The sequence below is a fragment of the Rhinolophus hipposideros genome (assembly GCF_964194185.1).
Source record: "Rhinolophus hipposideros genome assembly, chromosome: 9".
Lineage (NCBI taxonomy): Eukaryota > Metazoa > Chordata > Mammalia > Chiroptera > Rhinolophidae > Rhinolophus > Rhinolophus hipposideros.
The window spans coordinates 17,530,294-17,548,906 of NC_138055.1; the positions used below are offsets into that span (position 1 = coordinate 17,530,294).

The 18,613-nt window shown below is 38.2% G+C and overlaps 1 protein-coding gene across 3 annotated transcripts in view; it reads right to left on the minus strand.

The window, feature by feature from the left end:
* Positions 1 to 17,336, minus strand: part of CHPT1 (choline phosphotransferase 1) — a 27,288-nt gene extending 9,952 nt beyond the window's left edge. Inside the window, exons 1-5 of one of the 3 annotated variants that reach the window (XR_013994010.1) lie at positions 16,522 to 17,300; positions 5,111 to 5,258; positions 4,704 to 4,845; positions 4,246 to 4,330; positions 1,545 to 1,676 (exon numbers count right to left, since the gene is read on the minus strand). Coding sequence is in view for 2 of the 3 variants with exons in the window: in XM_081059685.1 (XP_080915811.1) it covers positions 1,545 to 1,676; positions 4,246 to 4,330; positions 4,704 to 4,845; positions 5,111 to 5,258; positions 16,522 to 16,794 (780 nt within the window). In the remaining variant the exon portion in view is untranslated. Of the gene's footprint in view, positions 1 to 1,544; positions 1,677 to 4,245; positions 4,331 to 4,703; positions 4,846 to 5,110; positions 5,259 to 16,521 lie in introns of all 3 variants that reach the window. The other 2 variants (XM_081059685.1, XM_081059686.1) reach the window with 2 other exon arrangements.
* Between the last annotated feature and the right edge of the window lie 1,277 nt (positions 17,337 to 18,613).

The window sequence follows — 18,613 nt, forward strand, 5'->3', positions numbered from 1 at the left end:
CCAATTTAAATGTGTTCATTAAAACTTATTTAAGTTTACATGTTATAAATTATAACTTACTATAAAATATAATAAAACACTACATAGTACTAACTTATAAAAATTAGACTAATAAAATAGTACTTTTATCTGTATTATGGTTCTGTAGATTTTTATTCAAGAAAATCGAAAACATTTGGAAAACCTCAAGTTTAATAAGAGTTTGAAATCAACCACTTCTTAGCCATAGTATTTGATTTTTTGTTTTCCTTCAAACATTTAATCAATTATTTCTTAGTAAAATATTCTCTAAAGTGGACATTGATCCTTGTTAAATCATATTTTCATCTACGGTAGTCTATTTTATCATTCATGGTCAAGCAACAAGTATTTCTAAGCACTTTATGCATAGTACCATACTGAGGTCAACATACAAAACACCTCAGAAAACAACACATTAATTTTTCCAAATATATCAGAACTTATATATCTGAGTGTTATACTGTGCTTTTGAATTATGTATATAAAATGTATTCATAAGGATTGATAATGTATGAATTATGTAGATTCCTTGAAATTGTCTTGAGAATTTATAAGTCATTTAAGAGGATGAGACTTTAAAATTAAAGCGGTATTTCTTGTTTAATACTCCTCTTATTTATTAGACCTAGCTCCAAGTGACTGATTTTTTTTCAAAATTAAATCCACCCTTAAAGTACAGAAAATTTGAACTATAGCACCATAGAAATGAAAGACAATGAGCTATAGCTTAAAGTCATTCTAAAGACATTCCAACATTTTGATAGAAGATAGCATCACTGGAATAAGTACTTATATTCTTGAAGATGACAACATGTTTTTCTAAAAACATTATATCGTATTTTCTTAAAGCTTGACAGAAATTCTGACTCCCACATAAAGTATTAAAGAAGTTCTAAAAAACAAATACATTGAATAAATACAAAAGTATTATAGCCTGAGCAAAGTGTAAAGAATACAAAACATAAGGTCTGTCCACTCCATTTAAGAATTAAGGTTAAAATTTTTACCTTTTAACATACTAGGATAGTAGCAATAAACTGCCCCATATGTGAAACCATGACCACTAGCAGCTTTCTGGCCATACCAACAGGAACTCATTCCCTACTTACCTTTTTAGTGCAAGGCCCAAAATGCAAGAAAACAGATGGCAATTCTTAATTATGTACAGTAATGAGACAGTGGATGAGTAAATGGAATGTCAGAAAAGTCTACTCAGAAACGCTATAGAAAGAGGAAAAATGCTTTATTATCAGTCTAAACTTTTTTTTAATTAAAGTTTACTGTGGTGACAATTGTTAGTAAAGTTACATAGGTTTCAGGAGTACGATGCTGTAATACATCATCTACATATATCACATTGTGTTCACAAAAAGGCTTTTGAATTATATGCCTTAAAAGAATCCTTTAAGATATTTAGTTCCTTTCCCCATTCCGGAACTTTGGCATGTTTTTATTCTCTCTGTAGATGGTGATAAGAAAATTTAGCATAAAATTAATACTAATTGATGAAATTAATGTCTTACTGCTATAGTGGATCCATTCTTGCCAACTCCACCATGGAGGATAACATGGAAGTAATTTGAACAGGAAAATATTGCTCCACCTACAACTCCAAGAACTGGGAAGATCTTCAATTTTATTTCTAGAATGGGTATCTTTAAGGGTAGAGGAAAGAAAGAAATCATTAAGAAAACAGTATATTTTTCCCTATTAAACAGTAAAGAAACATTATGATATAGCCCTGTGCAATAAGCTATCCTTTTTCTTATAATCAAATCTTAACTTCTGGAATGTAGCCTGAAGTGGTAACTTTTGATGATTTTAATCATTAAGTGAAAAAGGAATCCACCAAATTCAGCTGAGTCTACTTATGTAATTGTGATGAGATATTTAATCTCATAAGCCTTCATCTGATTTAAAGGAATGAAAAAGGACAGTTCACTTAGTATCTTTAAAAGACAGCATCCCAGGAAAGTCAGATACCATGATCTGCATCATGAATGTAACAAATAGTCATGATGAGTGTGCATGCAAAAATTCTGTGTAGTTAATATCCAGGTTTAAATCTCTAGCAGTATATTTACCTGTTGGTCAACTGCTGTTCAAGAAAACTTCCAAAGGCAGCGAAGGATTTAAAAAACAGTAACAATGAATTGCCAAAAGCTATAAGCTAGTGTGTTTTGAAAATAGACTTTGAAATATTGTACCAAAATTTGTGGAAACTACAGATTAACAATTAAGTTTAGAAAATTTACATCTAAAATAAGTATCCTTGATGGTGAGAATAAGCAGATGTGCTTCCTCCCTATGGTATTGTCAAAACACTGAAATGACTTTACGATTAAATTAAATTCTTCCCCATTAAAACTAAATCAGGATTCCAAATTTAAGACAACCACATCGGACTTAATGACGAGAGTTGCCTAACTGCCTCTAGGTCCACATTTACTTATGGGTACTAACAAAGCAGCTACCTGAAAAAACACATCACATCCTTCTAGTATATTCTAGAGGCCTACAGTAGTTGATTCTATTATTTATTCTTATATGAGAAGGAACACAACTGTCTCAGGGAATGTACCACTACTTAAAAATATGCCCAAAGTCGATTTCTGAACCTAGTGATATGAACTGTAACTGGCAATTCTGAAACTAAAATGCCCTAGAGAAATCTCATTATTTTTAATAGACTTACTTTTTAGAATAATTTTAGGTTCACAGCAAAATTGTATGGAAAGTACATCGAGTCCCCATATGCCCCTCACCACCCCCACTATCAAATGCCCCCACCAGAGTGGTACATTTGTTATAGTCCATGAACCTACAATGACACGTCATTATCACCCAAAGTGCAGGGCTGTCTCTGGGTGTTGTATGTTCTATGAGTTTGGACAAATGCATAATGACAGGTATCCACCATTATAGTATCATACACGATAGTTTCACTGCTCTAAAAATCCTCTGGGCTTTATCTGTTTGTCCCTCCTGGCAACCAGTGACCTTTTCACTGTATCATTTTGCCTTTTCCAGAATGTCATATAATTGGAATCATACAACATATAGCCTTTTCACATTGGCTTCTTCCACTAAGTACTCTACATTTAAGGTTCCTTCATGTCTTTTCATGGCTTGATAGCTCTTTCTTTTTAACACTGACTAATATTCCATTTCCTGGATGTATCATAGTTTGTCCATTCACCTACTGAACACCTTGGTTGCTTCCAAGGGTTGGCGATTATGAATAAAGCTGCTATAAACATTTGTGTTCAGGATTTTGTGTGGATATAAGTTTTCAACTTATTTGGGTAAATACCAAGGGATTTTATGGAAAGAGTATGTTTAGTTTTATATCTCTATTTTTACTGGTGATATAATAAAGCTTAATAATTAAAAACATAGAGTCTGGAATCGGTCTACTTAATTCCTAGCTCCAGTACTTCCTAGCTATATATTCTTGGCTAGATTACTTAATCATTCTAAAACTTACTTATAAAATGGAAAAATGATATCTATTTTATAGTATTGTTCTCAGGGTCAGATGAAAGAGTGATAGTAAAGTGTTTAGAAACACAGTAAGTATTGAATAAATGTTAGTTGTTGACTATTGATATTATCCTTATTCCTTTTCTTAACTCTATGGGCTTGAGATTGTGAGTCAGCCAGTGTTGTGGACTTAGGTTGTAGACACAGAATAATTTGTCTCTATAGTTTCTTCCTATGCAAAGCATGAATTTATGACAGTAGTTTCCTGAGAATCAACCTTTGTCAAAATACTGAGGTCAGCAACAAGCAGAAAATAAAAACACTCCTTTAATATGGGAAACTTCACCTCATAGTAGATTATAAAAATCCAAATTAGCAATGTTTCTTTCCTAATATTGAGGGACAAGTGTCAAATGTAAAATATGTTATTGAATTTACTTTTCTAAATACCTATTTTATGAGATACATTTTGGCCTGGAAAAGGTAGTTTAACTAGTGTGTTTAATTTTGTATCAGACAAATGGGGTTGTTTTCTTCTATGGGCTAATATATTCATGCATGGGGGGAAAATGCCTTAATAAGGTATATAGGATAATAAAATTATAAAACAAGGAGAAAAGGTTAAGAAATTGAATGAATAATAAATACAATGCCAAGGATTTCTAAAGAAAATTAATAATGCAATATTTTCCCTAAATATTTAAAAAATACTTAAATACAAATTTAAACACTCAGTTTTACCGTATAGTCCCACATTGTTGCTCCTCCAAATGTAGACAACACAAAGACGATCATTAACGCTACCTGAATTTCAGTTACATCCACTCTAAAAAGGAAGGACAAAGAATAGAAAAGATGTTTGCAAATAAACTTCCTGAATGCAGAGATTAGTTAACCATATATTAAATATCAAAGATGTAAAAATCTCTATAGCCTTAGTTTATTTTCACCTTTAGTTCCATCAATGAATTATCAACCGACTACATTGTTATATGAAAAAAACTATAGAACAATATGTGCTAACATACAGGTATGTATATAGGTATACATTAGTATGTATATAGGTATAACATTTATGGATGCACCAATTAAATTCCTGATTTAAGATTTGTCCCTTATTATAGATAAATGAAGTATAATAGATTGTGAAAATAAATTTAGTTACATTTTAAAATGTACAACTTAAAATACATACTTACTTTCCAAACCTCAGCACGCCTGAAACATAAGTCTGCCAATGAGCACAATAAAACATGAACATCCCAATAAAAGAGCAGAAAAACAACCAGTCAGGATGAGTTCCTAAGCGAACAGCAATTGAAGCTCCAACTGCCATAAATACTGAAAGAAACAAGGTGTAAGAACCATTAAGAAATAGAAATAATTAATGAAAAAACTACCCTGTCCTATTCAGAAACAGAGTTTTAAGGTACATAATCTTGGCATTCAAATAAGGTACAATGAACAAAATACTTGAAGATACTTTTAAAATACACTGTGCAAAACTGCTCCAAATACACATTTATCCAAAAGAAAATGACCAAACAGATCAGTTTATTTAGTTTTTAAGCCATTATTTAAAAAACAAACACTAGAGTTAATTTACCTGTGGAAAGAGAGTCACAACCATGGTCAAAAAGTTCCCCTAACGGAGAACAAGAATTTGTTCTTCTGGCTTGTTTCCCATCAATAGCGTCCAGTGACTGGTAGATAAAAAGTCCAAGTGCACATAAAAGGTATGTCCAGTATGGTGCCTAAAAATAAATGTAAATAATAAAGACTGTTAAGTGGCAATAAGCTAACTTCTGTTTGAAAATAGTTCAGTATAAGTCAACATACTTTCTTGTGTTTACACTTTATATTACCCCAGTATGTTATACAAAAGATTCATAACCTTCCATCTAAAGATGAAAATTAAAATGAGAAATCAAGTGAATTGCTCTAGGTCATCTGGGTCACAGAAGTCCATATTGTAAGAAGCACTAATTAAATGACCAAGCAAGGATTAGGACCCTGAGTTTGATTCTTAGTCCACAGGTCTTTTACCATAATATTCATTATATGGCATCAGCTTTGAAATTATTCGGTAAGTCTTTGCTCTGAAAAAAGACCTTAAAGACAAATTACAGAACCCTGCTTCCATTCACGATGGTGTATAAGGGGACTGGATTTACTCTCCCCCCTTAGAAAACTAGAAAAGCAATAAAATAAATGAAACAACAGTTTTCAGATATTGCAGGCAATGCAGGACTGTGATTCCTAAAGAAAGGGAAAACAAATGACGTGAGCCGTACGGCTGCTCCAGCTTATTGCCCAGAGGCAGTTTCTAGGCCATAGCATAGCAATGGGGAACCCGAACAGAGCCCAGCGATCTTGTTGTGTTGAGGAGAAACACAAGAGTTCAGGAAGGTCAAGGCAGCTATAATTTGTGGAGCAGAGCATGGGAGAAGAGGAAGCTGATCAGAGAAGGGCACAAGTTGTGATCTATAGAAGGGTACCTTTGGCTGAGAACCAACCTATGCCTGAATGAGACAAAACTACTAAGGCCAGGGAAAGAACCACTGGAAAGCACAAGGTCCCACAATTCTTGAAGCTCACACAAAATTGGGAATCATTCGTGTTCCCACTATGCACAGTAGAAAGACCTCATAACTGGGTAGAGTTCTCAGAAATGTGTTGTCTTAGCAGTGGGGATAAATTAGCAATAAAGTCTTCTCTGGACAGCCCTAAAAGACTTAAAATCCAGCCTCAAAAGGATCCAGCTGATGCCAGTCAACTTACCTGTAACTATCACAGAGTACAACATCTTAAAGGAATGATGATGACAATAATTTAAAAATCTAGTATCCCCCAAATTAAAACTCAATGTTTGGCATGCACTCAAAAATTACTAGTCATTCAAAGAAGCAAGAGAATATTATCTACAACTAGGAGTAAAATCAATCAATATAATCAGACCCAGGAATGGAATTAGCAGATGAGGACATTAAAAGTTATTACAAATATACTTCATATGTTCAAGAAGGTGGAGGAAAACATGAAAGACTCAAGTGAAACCTCTAGAAATGAAAAATACAATATTTGAAATGTAAAATATACTAGATAAGATTAATAGCACATTAGACACTGCAAAAGAAAAGATCAGTGAACTTGCAGGCTACTTATGGAAACTATCCAAAATGATGCACAGAAAGAAAAAAAGACTAAGAATAACTGAACTGAGCATCAGTCATGTGTGGGCAACAGAGAGTTTAATATATGTGTAATTGGAGTCTTGGAAGGAGAGAAGAGAAAGGGTTGTACATGAAAAATATAAGAAGAAGAAAGGCTAATAAATTTCCAAATTTCATGAAATCTATAAACTCACATATTCAAGAAGCTCAACAAACCCTCAAGAAGAATATTTTTTAAGAACCCACCAAGGAACATCGTAATCAAATTACTGAAAATCAGTCACGAAGAGAAAAACCATAAAAGCCAAAGGAAAAATGACATTACATACAGAAGCACAGATAATAATGAAAAAGGAACAAGTCAGTAAACTTGACAGTAGATCAACAGAAATAATCCAATTTGAATGAGAGAGAAAAATATTTACAAATGATCATTCTTTTCTTTCAGTACTTTATAAATGCAGTATTCCACTTTCTCAGGGACCTGTATAATAACAGCAATAGTCAACCCAGAAATCTGTTTTAGAGAAGAATTAATAGCAAAATTGTTAAGAACTCAGGTTTTAAAGTTAGATCCGTGTTTCAGTCCTTGGTTCTGTTATTTAATAGCCACGTGATCTTGGACAAGTTATTTAAACTCCCCAAACTTTGGTTACCTCATAGGTAAGATGTGAATAATACAGTTGTATCTGATGAAAAATTTCTTAGCTAGCTCTTTACACATAACCTGGCCCATAGTAAGTGCTCAGTAAGGTTAGCTATTGTCATTAAATTGTTTTGCATACTTTTAGTGGGAAATATAGTTTTTAAATTATCAATTTAAGTATGGTGTATGTGGTAATTATATGAATATCGGGTCCACCTCCTACCCTATTCCTCAATCTTTCTAAGTAAATAGAAGTTTTCTTTGAACTAACGTCATAAAAGTTTCAGGATTTGTTAATATTGGATGCCCAGCAGTAATGATTATACTAACTGCTTAAAAAGACTTATTAAGTCTCTTCTATTTAAAAGAAAAGTAGCGTAAATTAGAAATAATTTAAGAATAAAAGCAACCTGCATTATAAACATAAAAAATGTCATACTCAGTTTTGTTTAGCATGTTTTTAAAAGACTTACTAGAAACTGTGAAACAATTTAAGAGAGGGCTAAAAACAACTGAGAAATCATGACAGTACAAAAATAAAAAACAAAACAAACTACCTAGAATCTTTTAAAAGGATCCCAATAATCCTGTTAACTCTTTCCAACCATCCAGCTCTTACCCATTTTCCTACTATGAAAAATTATATTGTTTTAATTTTGGTAACAAAAGGAGACAGTTATATTTCAAATATATGTAAATTTGAAATTGAAGTTATTAAAATTTTAGGAATGACATAAGTCATTTTTCTTCTGATCATCTATTCGCCATCAAATACTTTTCCGCTAAGTGACAGACTTCAGTAAGTAAATTACTTACCTGAAAGATATTCCATTTCTCCTTTCTATGCACAGTACCTTCTTTTATTGAAAATTTGGGGCTTCTCAAGAAACATTCCCAAATTTCCACATTAAAAGCTTAATTCTGGGCCGGCCGGGTGGCTCAGGTGGTTGGAGCACCGTGTTCCTAACGCCGAGATCACCAGTGTGAGCTGCCGTGTGCTACTATGGGCTACCGTGTGCTGCCATAAGCAGCTGGTGGCCAGCGTGAGTGGCTGGCAGCCAGCGAGAGCTGCCGTGAGTGGCTGACCCTACCACTGGCGACTGACTGCCTCAGCCGGAGTGAGGGGGTGTGGGGGGGTGTAAGGCTCATAAAACCGGCATGGGCCAGGGAGCTGTGTCCTACACAAGCTAGACTGAGAAACAATGGCTTGAACCGGAGTGCGGGAGGGAGGCGGAAAAGTGGGGGGGGGAACCTTAATTCTGACCTCTGTTCTGGGAGACTGGCTGCTGGCAAGTCTAAAGGTCAAGGAGTTAATGGAAATCCATACTGAAATAAATTTGGTTACTCCTGGACACCACAGTTGGGGGAGAACTCTGCCCCTCCTTTAGAAAAAGGAAACAAAGTCTGGTTCACTAGTTTAAAACTACTTCACTAGGATACTACAGGAGTTAAATTTAGAGTTTAAGTAGGTAAAGAGACGCAGGAGTAATTTAAAGAGGGAAAAGAGAGAAGAGGTCTAAGCAAAAACCAAGGTAGAGGCCTGAAAAGTGAAAGGTTTATTCAGACAGACAAGCCATAGGTAATTACTAAGAAGAGATAAGATTTGGAAAGGTAATAACATTTCTTAAACAGTACAACACAGGACATTTAAAAAAATGTATTATTTTATTTGATACAATAGCAATCCAGAGACAGGGCAGTCATTATCATGTTGTTTTTATTAAAGATAAAAGTGAAACTTAGAGAGTGGTGATAAAGTCACATCAAAAAAAGCAGCTAGACTGGGTCCAGGATTCAAACTCAGGTCTTCTGACCTGCCCTAAGCTCTGAGATCTATTCTGCTGCAGGCCACAGGACTGGATGGCCTTTCTCACCTGGAGTCTTACTTCACAGACTTCCTAGTCCCGTCAAATCTGCTGAGAAGCACTTTCCCCACTCTCACACAAGACAATTTCAAGTGCACTGAGCCACAGGAAATGGCTGCAAGTCTCGCGAGGCTTCCTATCTTTTAAACCCAGAAAAGCACACTGATCCACCAAAACCCAGCTCACTCCTTTTCCGATCTTCCCAAGGCCTCAGGAGCCTGAGCTATTTTCTCTTTTCCCTGCTGTCATCACCTCCATTCCCACCTGTAAACTACTGAATCGTTTGCAAAATTTCAACTTTTCTAATCTGTTATCTCTGCAAAACAGGCCTCAGGCTGGAGATCCTGAGGCGCAGCAACACCCTTCCTTCCAGGGGTCTCCCCCAAAGGGTGTAATTGCAGGATGGACAAAGCCACCCCAACTCAATTCCAGTTTTCCTGTAAACTTATTTTCAAAAATTTTAAATGGAAGTATGGAAAACTCAGGCTTGCGTTATGCATTATAAAGTCATGAGCAATGTATCAGAATACTTCTATTGAAGGAACCTATTCCAAAGAGTAGAACTTCAGGTAATGTTAGCTTCCTAACATTTAAAGTTTTAAATTGTGTAATATTCTTAATATCTACTGTATCCTTTAAGATCAGAATTTAACAATATATCATAGAAATCTTTCCAGGTCAAACATATAGATCTACATCAATCATTCTTTTAAATAACTGCATGGTATTCAATTACGTGGCTTTGTCACAATTTACATCATAACTTTACTAATGATGAATCTTACATGACTTCAGGAAAGATTATTTATTATATAAGTTTATTCTAAAAAACAAGATAGTTACTAAGGATCAGTCATTACCCCTAGTCATTAAAAAACACAAATAAATTTAAATCACTTTTCAGTTACACCACTGAAAAAGATCTGTATAAAATTAAATATTTGAGAAATTTTACTTTTTTCTAGTTACTTAAATTATAGCTTTGTATTATTCATTATAGAATAGAGAAACCAGAGGTCTGAACCAGATCATATGGCAATTGTTCTGGTTAAAAATAACTCTGGATCAGAGAGAACATTCATATGTGGATGAATTATTTACGCTGGATATCATATCTTTTTTTATACATGTGTTTGAATGAACACATGCATCAAGACAAGACTTAGAAAGTGTCAATGAGCATATCCCTCCCTGCTCACTGGACAGACTTTACTTACAGCTCAGACCTTAAAATACTGGATTTTCTGGAATACAGTCTTAGTCTTCTGTAAATAAAAATGCTAGACTAGTTTCCAAGGTCCCTATTCATATTAGAATATAATCCTCTCAAGGGCATGAGGCATGTTGTTTGTTTTTGAAATCTGCCGTACATACCATAGGAGCTAAATAACTAGATGATTAAAACCAACTGATGATCTAAATGTTTCCTACTAGGCAATAGGTTCCCTGGTAATCTATCAGTTAAAATGGTTTCCAAAGGGAAGAATACATACCCCAGGCTTTCCTGGCAGAGTGGTTAGGAGTGTGGAATCTGGACTTATCTGCACCCAGATCCCTGCTTTGCCATTATAAGCAGAGTGAATTGGATGAGTTATGTAACCTCTCAGTGCCTCAATCTCCCTCTATCAAAAACGGGAATAATCACTGTTCCTGCCTTATTGTGAGAATTACATGAATTATTATATGTAAAGTGCTTAGAAAAGTACCTGATTTATGGAAGGAGCTCAGTAAAATTTAATTATAATTGTCATTAGTGATAGTACATAAGATAATTTTAGGTGATTCATGGGTAAAGTTTTCATTTTAACATTTATGTCTTTATTTTAATGTATTTTGGAAAAATCATTAATTTAATATAGTTTTAAAAATAGCTACCATAGCTATCAAATCTATGATTTTATAGATATCAAGGCTTCAAATGAGTCTAAATCTTTAAAAAAGAGTAGGTTTAAAGTTGATGAAAGAAAAATAGTAACTAAAAAATAGTATAGGTAATACACAAAAGCAAAAATCTTCCCCAATTAAAATTTAGGAAATACTGGGACTATTCATTGCCTATTTATATGAATTTTTGTACTTTTAAAAAAAAATGTATGTTTTTGCTTTAAATAACCTTGGGTATGAGTTGATACATATCCAAAAGACATTATATAACCAGTAACTACTGGGTCAGCTGGTAACAGGGACATTTCAATGATCCAAACATCAACTGACTTCTCTCTCCATAAAAATAGAAACTGCATTTATAACAAGTAGGAAGAAAGAAAACTGGAAGACAGATCATGCATATGTGAAAAAATGTAATGCTGGTGTGGTGTTAAAAGGTGGACTTTGTACCCAGTCGGTGGCTCTAGTGATTTTTAAAGGGAAAATTCATGGAGTTTCTAAGACTGCTACTCTGACACTGCTCCAACCCCTATGATGTGCCTGTGATATAGTTAAGACTTTACCTGTGGTGGATGAGGCACTTCCTTGTTTACAGAGGAAGGCACCCCTGAGGCCTGGAAGGCTCTAGGGCATTTGGTGTCAGGAAGGGTGAGATTGTTCTCACACCAATCAGAAAGGGTCCTGGGGGCTTACTGGTTTCAACAGGGACATTTGGCCTCAGCTGTGGTTAGGGGCCAGCATCTGAGAGAACACAGGATTTCAGGAAATGAGGCAGGTTATAAGCTGGGGGAAGGAAACCAGGCAGCACACCAATGCGGTTTAACCAGCACTTCAGGGCCTAAGAAAATTCCTCATGACATCGGAAATTTGTACTTTGAAAGGTAGCCTTCTTTCTTTTTATATTTCGTGGGGAATCTTTTTTTTTTTTTTTCAAACCTCCTTTAGTTCTTACTAGAGTTCTTGTTGAAAATGCCACACTCACTGTGCTAAGGGGAACAGGAAGGAAGAGACTCCCCAGGCCAGATCTATCATCATCAGTTGTATTGGGTTTTTTAACTTCTGTCCTGTTTTTTAACTTCAGAAAACCCAAGTGGTTGGAACCCTGTGCCCAGGTCAAATATAGGAATGGGATTTAAAGCTCTTCCTATACACTACAATGCCATGTTTTATCTACATTGAACCAGAATTTTAAAGGAGAAACAGCTTAGTCCTTGGGATTCAAGTATAGGGAAACCACAGGAATCAAAGAGGCAAATCTCAAAGAAAAGCTACTTCCACATTACCTGCAGAAGTCCCTTCTAGACAGGACGGGACTTGGGTGAGGCAAAGTGAGGCCCACTGGCTGCAGAATTTAAGGGGACATTTATTCCCAGGGTTGTGTACCTGCCTGCGTAAATTCTGAGGCCTTAGTGCCTGCCTGCCTCACTCTAGTACCTGCCCTGCTTCTAGAATTTTCACCTCCTGAAAGTTTGGAGTTTATACTTTGTTTTAGAAATTGGCCTTTAGAAAGGCCAATCCCTTACAACATTCCTGCCTTAACAAATGATGTTGATAAGTTATTGAGCTGGTTTAAAAAAAAAAAAAAAGGGATCTAAGTGATAAAAAAGGAAGTATACTAGATTTCAAAGAAACGAAACCTATAAAAAGTTGAGAAGGAATCTATAGATTATTGCCTTTTCTTATTATTCCCCCAACCAATAATTCTTTATAGTGCAAAGGCAACTATAATCTGAAATAAGACAGGGATTAAAACATTTCTTAAGGTCTTTCTGACTTCCTCAGATATACTTGCTTTTTGGTTCAACTTCTATCATAAAAGAAATTATTCCATGCCCTTGACCTAGCTCTATGCTGGGCACATATCAGCTACAAACATACTCTTAACAGAAACACTGACATTGATTTGTATACACAGACCAAGAGGGCAGAGCAAAACCATCTACTCAAATAAACTTAAAAGAGAATGGTGCCACAGTTTATATCAGCCAAAAACAGGTGTCGGAGTGTTTTGTGGTAAAGAAATGCTACGAGGCTAGAGCTTGAAGAACTAGATCCAAATCACTGAGTTTTCTCATATGCAGACATAGGAATTGCATTAAAGAAGCCCTAAGGCCCTTCAAACTGTTGGAGTCTATGATTCTATTTTAGAATTAGACGGACAAGGAATGACCGCCAAGGACAGAACCGCATTCAGATAGAACTGCTTCAGCAAGGTAAGGAGGAGGCCATTCGGTTGTTGTTTTCTCTACTCACCCTAAGTGTTGCTTACTCTTGTTAAAATCACAACTGATAAGTATTTAATCCAAGGCCAGCTAAAACTGGTTAAGGGTGGGAAAGCATGATCTCCCAAGATTACATTTTGTTATTTCATTCATGCAGTTAATAATTTAGCAAATATTTACTAAACCTCTGCTTTATGAAAGGCACCAGTGGGCAATTGCTGTCTGAATTTAAACTTTGGCAGGTTGTCCTGCTCAGTAAGGACACATACATAACCGAAATGGAGAAGTTCCACGAGAGAGCTACAAAGTCCTATGGTGGAAACATAGCTTTCTTGTTTGGAATCCAGGTCTCCATTAATCTGTATACCTTGGAAGAGGTGAATTTCCCTTCAGTTTCCTCATCTATAAAATGGGGATAATAATAATACCTTTTCACAAAGTTATAGAGGAATAAATGAGAAAATAGACAAAAGCAGCTTAAAATAATGCCAGGTAGGTAGTCAATACCAGGTAAATGTTAATCATTGTTGTTATTATTGGAGTTGAGAGGATTAAGTGGTTGGTTTGACGCCAAGAAGGAAGAAATGTTTTCATAAGGAGGCAGTATGAGAACTGGACATTGAACGATGGAAGTGGGACAAGAGAAGGGAAAAGGAAGGAGAAAAGAGAAGGACAAGAAGAAAAGAAATCTTTGCTATACAGTAAGCAGTCTGATTTGGCTGGAGTGGAAAGAAACGATGGTATGAAATGCAATTCAGAGCACAGTTGTAGAAGCTTAACCTCAATCATTTAACTTCTTTCTATTATTTTCCCTTCATCCCCAGTCATATCCTAGAAAATAACACAGTAGTTAAAAAATAGAGCAAATATTATTAATATAGCTATGTAGTCAGCATTACATAGGTAGATAAGCCTACACATCTAAATCCAAAAATCTTAGGTATTTTTCCTGCCCCTTTGTGGAAGCAATCTGTCAAGTCTGAAAAGCACTAAGAATTCGTAAGTCTAAGAATCAGAAACAAGTTCCAAGCCAGGTTAAACTATCCGGACCTCAATTTTCTCTTCATAAAAATATATAGTACTACCATCACTTCAAAATGAATGGAAAGGCCATTCTAGGAAGGGAAAAAACTTGCCAGCCTCCTTGGGTTGATCTAAGACATAAATGCAACAATGGTTATGAAAAGCACTTTACATACCTGATAAATATTACATAAGATACAAGGTATTTTTCCTACATACCACGTACAAAAAGGCAGGAACTCCAGACAAGAAAGTGGAGGTATATGTAAAAAATAAGCTTTGGTGTTTAGAATCTGAATCTTACCTGATCCTATCATTTCCTCGCTCTGTAACCTGAAAACATAACGGCCTGAACCCCTATGCTTCTTTCATGCTTTTGCTAGACTTACCAGACAGGCAATGTAAATCCTGTAATGGTGTTTCTCTTCACTGCTTTAGCCACGTAGAACCATGTGCAGCATCCAATGACATACATTTTAGAAAATCTTCTCAGTTTCATCTTATTATGTTAACTCTTACTGCCCCTTCTGATCATTCTGATTCTTTTCCCTTTTTTATTTTTTATTTCTTTGGAAAAGTGGCCCCCTTTTTTTGAAATGAGGCTGCCCCTAAGAATTATTTAATCATAGTTTTACCTCTTCCATCAGGCTCTCCTTGAAGTCCCTAAACGGAATCTCTTAGATTTGTATGTATGCCCTGCTCTTTGTAAGTGTTCCGCAAGTGGTTCTTAAATTCATATTAATATTGACAAGTTCACAATTTAATTGACAAACATCAGAAACATCCAAATACTGTTAGCCAAATCTTGGCCCAAGAAACACTGAATTTTATTACATATTTTCAGGACATTTTTAAGAACAGTAATATTTTTAATATGTTGAGCAAATTATAATTTTCTATGTTTATCTGCAGGTTATATATCATTTGGCCCTCACTGCATCCTTGTGAAATTGGTTTGGCAGCTATTATTTTGTTTTACACACGGAGAAACAGACCAGCAGTTCTCTGCAAGGTGTGGCACAGCCACCACATTAGATCCCAAGTCTTCCACTTCTAACCCAGCACTCTTTTCATTCTAGACTAAAAGTAAAGCAAGTTATTTTTTTCAAAGAATACGGAAATGACTAACAATGGGAATGTCTGCCAAAAAATCATATATGATAAACATAACCATCAGTCCACAAGAACTGTTCAAAATGTGGGCTGTTAATTATTTTTAAAAATGGATGCATATATGGAAGGCATGGGATATTTCCACTGTATTCCTGCTATCCAACCTCACATGACTTCTCCACAGGACCTATATATACTCAAATATGATTATAAAGGGATTTCACTATTTAGAGGGCAAAGATAAGAAAGCAATGTCACAGAACGTGCAATGTAACGTTTATCCGTGTACTCTAAAAGGCTATAGATGAGTGGACCCCCTCTGCTTCGTAGCCCTCCACACTCAGCCCAAGGGGTGCTTCTCATTAACAGTTGTCCAAAGCCCACATTATTTACTCTTCTCATTTGGTACACACGTCAAATACTGATTGCTAATAAAATCTGTTGGCTTTTATGATCCCTGGTGATAAGGATTATCACCTAGCTAACACCTTAGTTTGTTTTCCACGAAAAAGTCAAGGAAGCAGAGGAAGTTACCTCTTAAAAGTAACTTATCTTTGATCAGGGCTACCAGTAATTTCTGGATCACTAGTACACCCTTGAGAAACATAGAGTTAAGTGTCCAAAGGGCATCTCGAGCTTGGCCAACCTGACCACAAGCCCTGCTGTCAGACAGGAAGGGGATATGGGTGTTCAGTCCCCATTGTGGTATTGCTCGCCCATCCCACAGCTTGGCACCGGATGGGGTGGCGGCCAGGCAGGCTGGTACCCGGCTCGCAGTGACCTTGACAGCCCCTCGACCATCTGGGAGAGGCTCAGGGTGAACCTGGGACTGGGGCTAGCGGCGTGACAGCCTCTAGGCGGCCCCGGGGAGTCTCCCAGCGGACGCGGCGCGGGGGCAGAGGCCGTGTCCGCCCCTCCGCGGCCCCCGGGAGGCTGAGCCGCGTGGGGGTCTCCCCGGTCTCTGGGCGCCTCCAGCGGCGGGACTGCGGAGCACTTGGGGCGGAGCTCGGGCGGGGGCCGCCGGGCTCCTGGGGAGAGCAGTTGGGGGTCCTTAGGCAGCCGAGGAGCGGGCGCGGGGCGAGCCCTACCTCCTCCGTGATCGTGGGGCAGTAGGAGATGAGCACGAGCGTGGTGAGCAGGTTGATGGCGAGGCCCACGAGGGTGATGGAGTTGGGGGCGATCCACAGCGGGACCCACTGGAGCAGCCAGGTCCAGTAGAGCTGCAGCGGCGGCTCGAACAGCGAGATGCCCGCGGCGCTGTAGCGGTGCTCCTCCAGCCGCCGCAGCTGCGCGGCGCTCAGCGGCTCCGCCAGCGCCCTCAGCCAGCGCGGCGCCGGCCTGGCCCCGGCGCCCGCCGCCATGGCCGCCTGCGGGCCTGGTCGCTGCGAGCGAGCCGAGCGCAGCCCGCGCCCGCCGCCAGGGCGGGGAGAGATGAAGGGGGGCTCGCGGGCCTGGGCCTGCTCGGCCGCGTGGGACTAGAGAGTTCGGCGCTCTGGGCCGCGGGCGTGGTCAGGCGGGGCCTCCCGGGTCCCCGGGCCTCCGCCCCCGGAGCAGCTTGGCTGGGGGTGGGGCCTCCGGGGCGGCGTGGGGAGAGCCCCGCGAGGGGTCGGGGAGGTAGGAGCGGCGCTCACGGGCCATCAGCTCACCATTGGGGCCCTTCTGATGGTAGCTTTATAACTGGCGCGCAAAGGGCCCTTTGCGATTGATGCACCTGTCTCTAAGGTCCCGTTCTTCTTCCGGGGCGTCTGGGGACGCTGCCATGCGGGAAGTCGCGCTGGCTGGACGGTTAGGAAGCTGTTTCCTCTGTCTTGTGATCGGTGCACAAACACCGCCGTCCTCCCACTGTGCGTCTGCTCTGGCCCTGGGCTAGCCGCACTGCAGGGCGACGCTGCCTGCAGAGCCTGGGGCTGGGCGCGGACCGGGTGAGAACAGCATTTGCCCGCACGGTGGCCCCATCTGCCTGCCGAAGAGAGGTCCCGCCTGATAAACACTCAAGGACAGTTCTTCCTTCCAACTCCCAGGACGGGGCTCTGCCTTGTATTCGTTCTGAAGAACCCTTACTGCGGGTTCAGGGTTCAGAGACTAAAGTGCTAGAACTAAAAATCAGGACTTGGAAACACTATCTAACAAGGTTGAAACCCCAAAGCCCATTTTTTAGAGCATCTAATAACAGTAACAATGGATAATTCTACACACACCCTTCCGTGGGAATAGAGCTTGGGGATCTAGGCAGTGTCCTCCCACTGCTCGCAGGGAACATCACACCACACATCTGGTAGTTGACCAGCCCTTACCTCACAATGCACCCAGTTAGATGGAATGTCCTGTCATAAACATGTTATATTGAGATAAGCCTGCAACTTGCCTTTTTTTTTTGACTTCATGGTTCTGATCTGTATGCACTTTTCTAAGGCACAGAACAAGTTCAGAAATTGTGCTAAAAATAGTTGTGTTGGGCAATGCCTATCAGCAGATGCAGTTTGTCCCACGGGATTCATAGTAACACCTCAGAGAAGGGTCAGCAAACTACTACTTAGCCCACCACCTGTTTTTCTACAGCCCCTGAGCTAAGTCTGGTTTTTACATTTTTAAATGATTGCAAAAAAATCAAAAGAAGAATTTTTTGTGACATGAAATTACATGAAATTCATATTTCAGTGCCGTGAGTAAAGCCATGTTTGTGTTTTACATACTGTTTCTGACCGCTTTTGTGTTCAAAGAGCAAAGTTCTGTGGTTGTGACAGGATCCTATGGTCTACAAAGCCTAGACTATTTACTGTCTGGCCCTTTACAGAAAAAAAGTTTGGCAATTCTGCCTCAGAGACATATGGGGGTGTCTACTGGCCAAACCATTTATCGAATGTACATCTACTAATCTTTAATGTGAAAAATGATGCTGACAAATGCAGGAAAGAAATCAGAACGACAGATTCCCCTTTTAACTGTGCTGGTTTTATGGACAGTAAACTTGGAGACATCTACTTTTAAATTTATCAATGCCATGAATAATCCAAGGAAAAATCCTTTTCCAGATTAATAAATTTAACTGTATTACAGTTTTGTTTCTTTATTGTTTTATATTCTATCTATGAGTGAAATCATATGGTTTTTGTCCTTTTGTTGGACTTATTTCACTTAGAATAATACCCTCAAGATCCATTCCTGTTGTCACAAATGGCA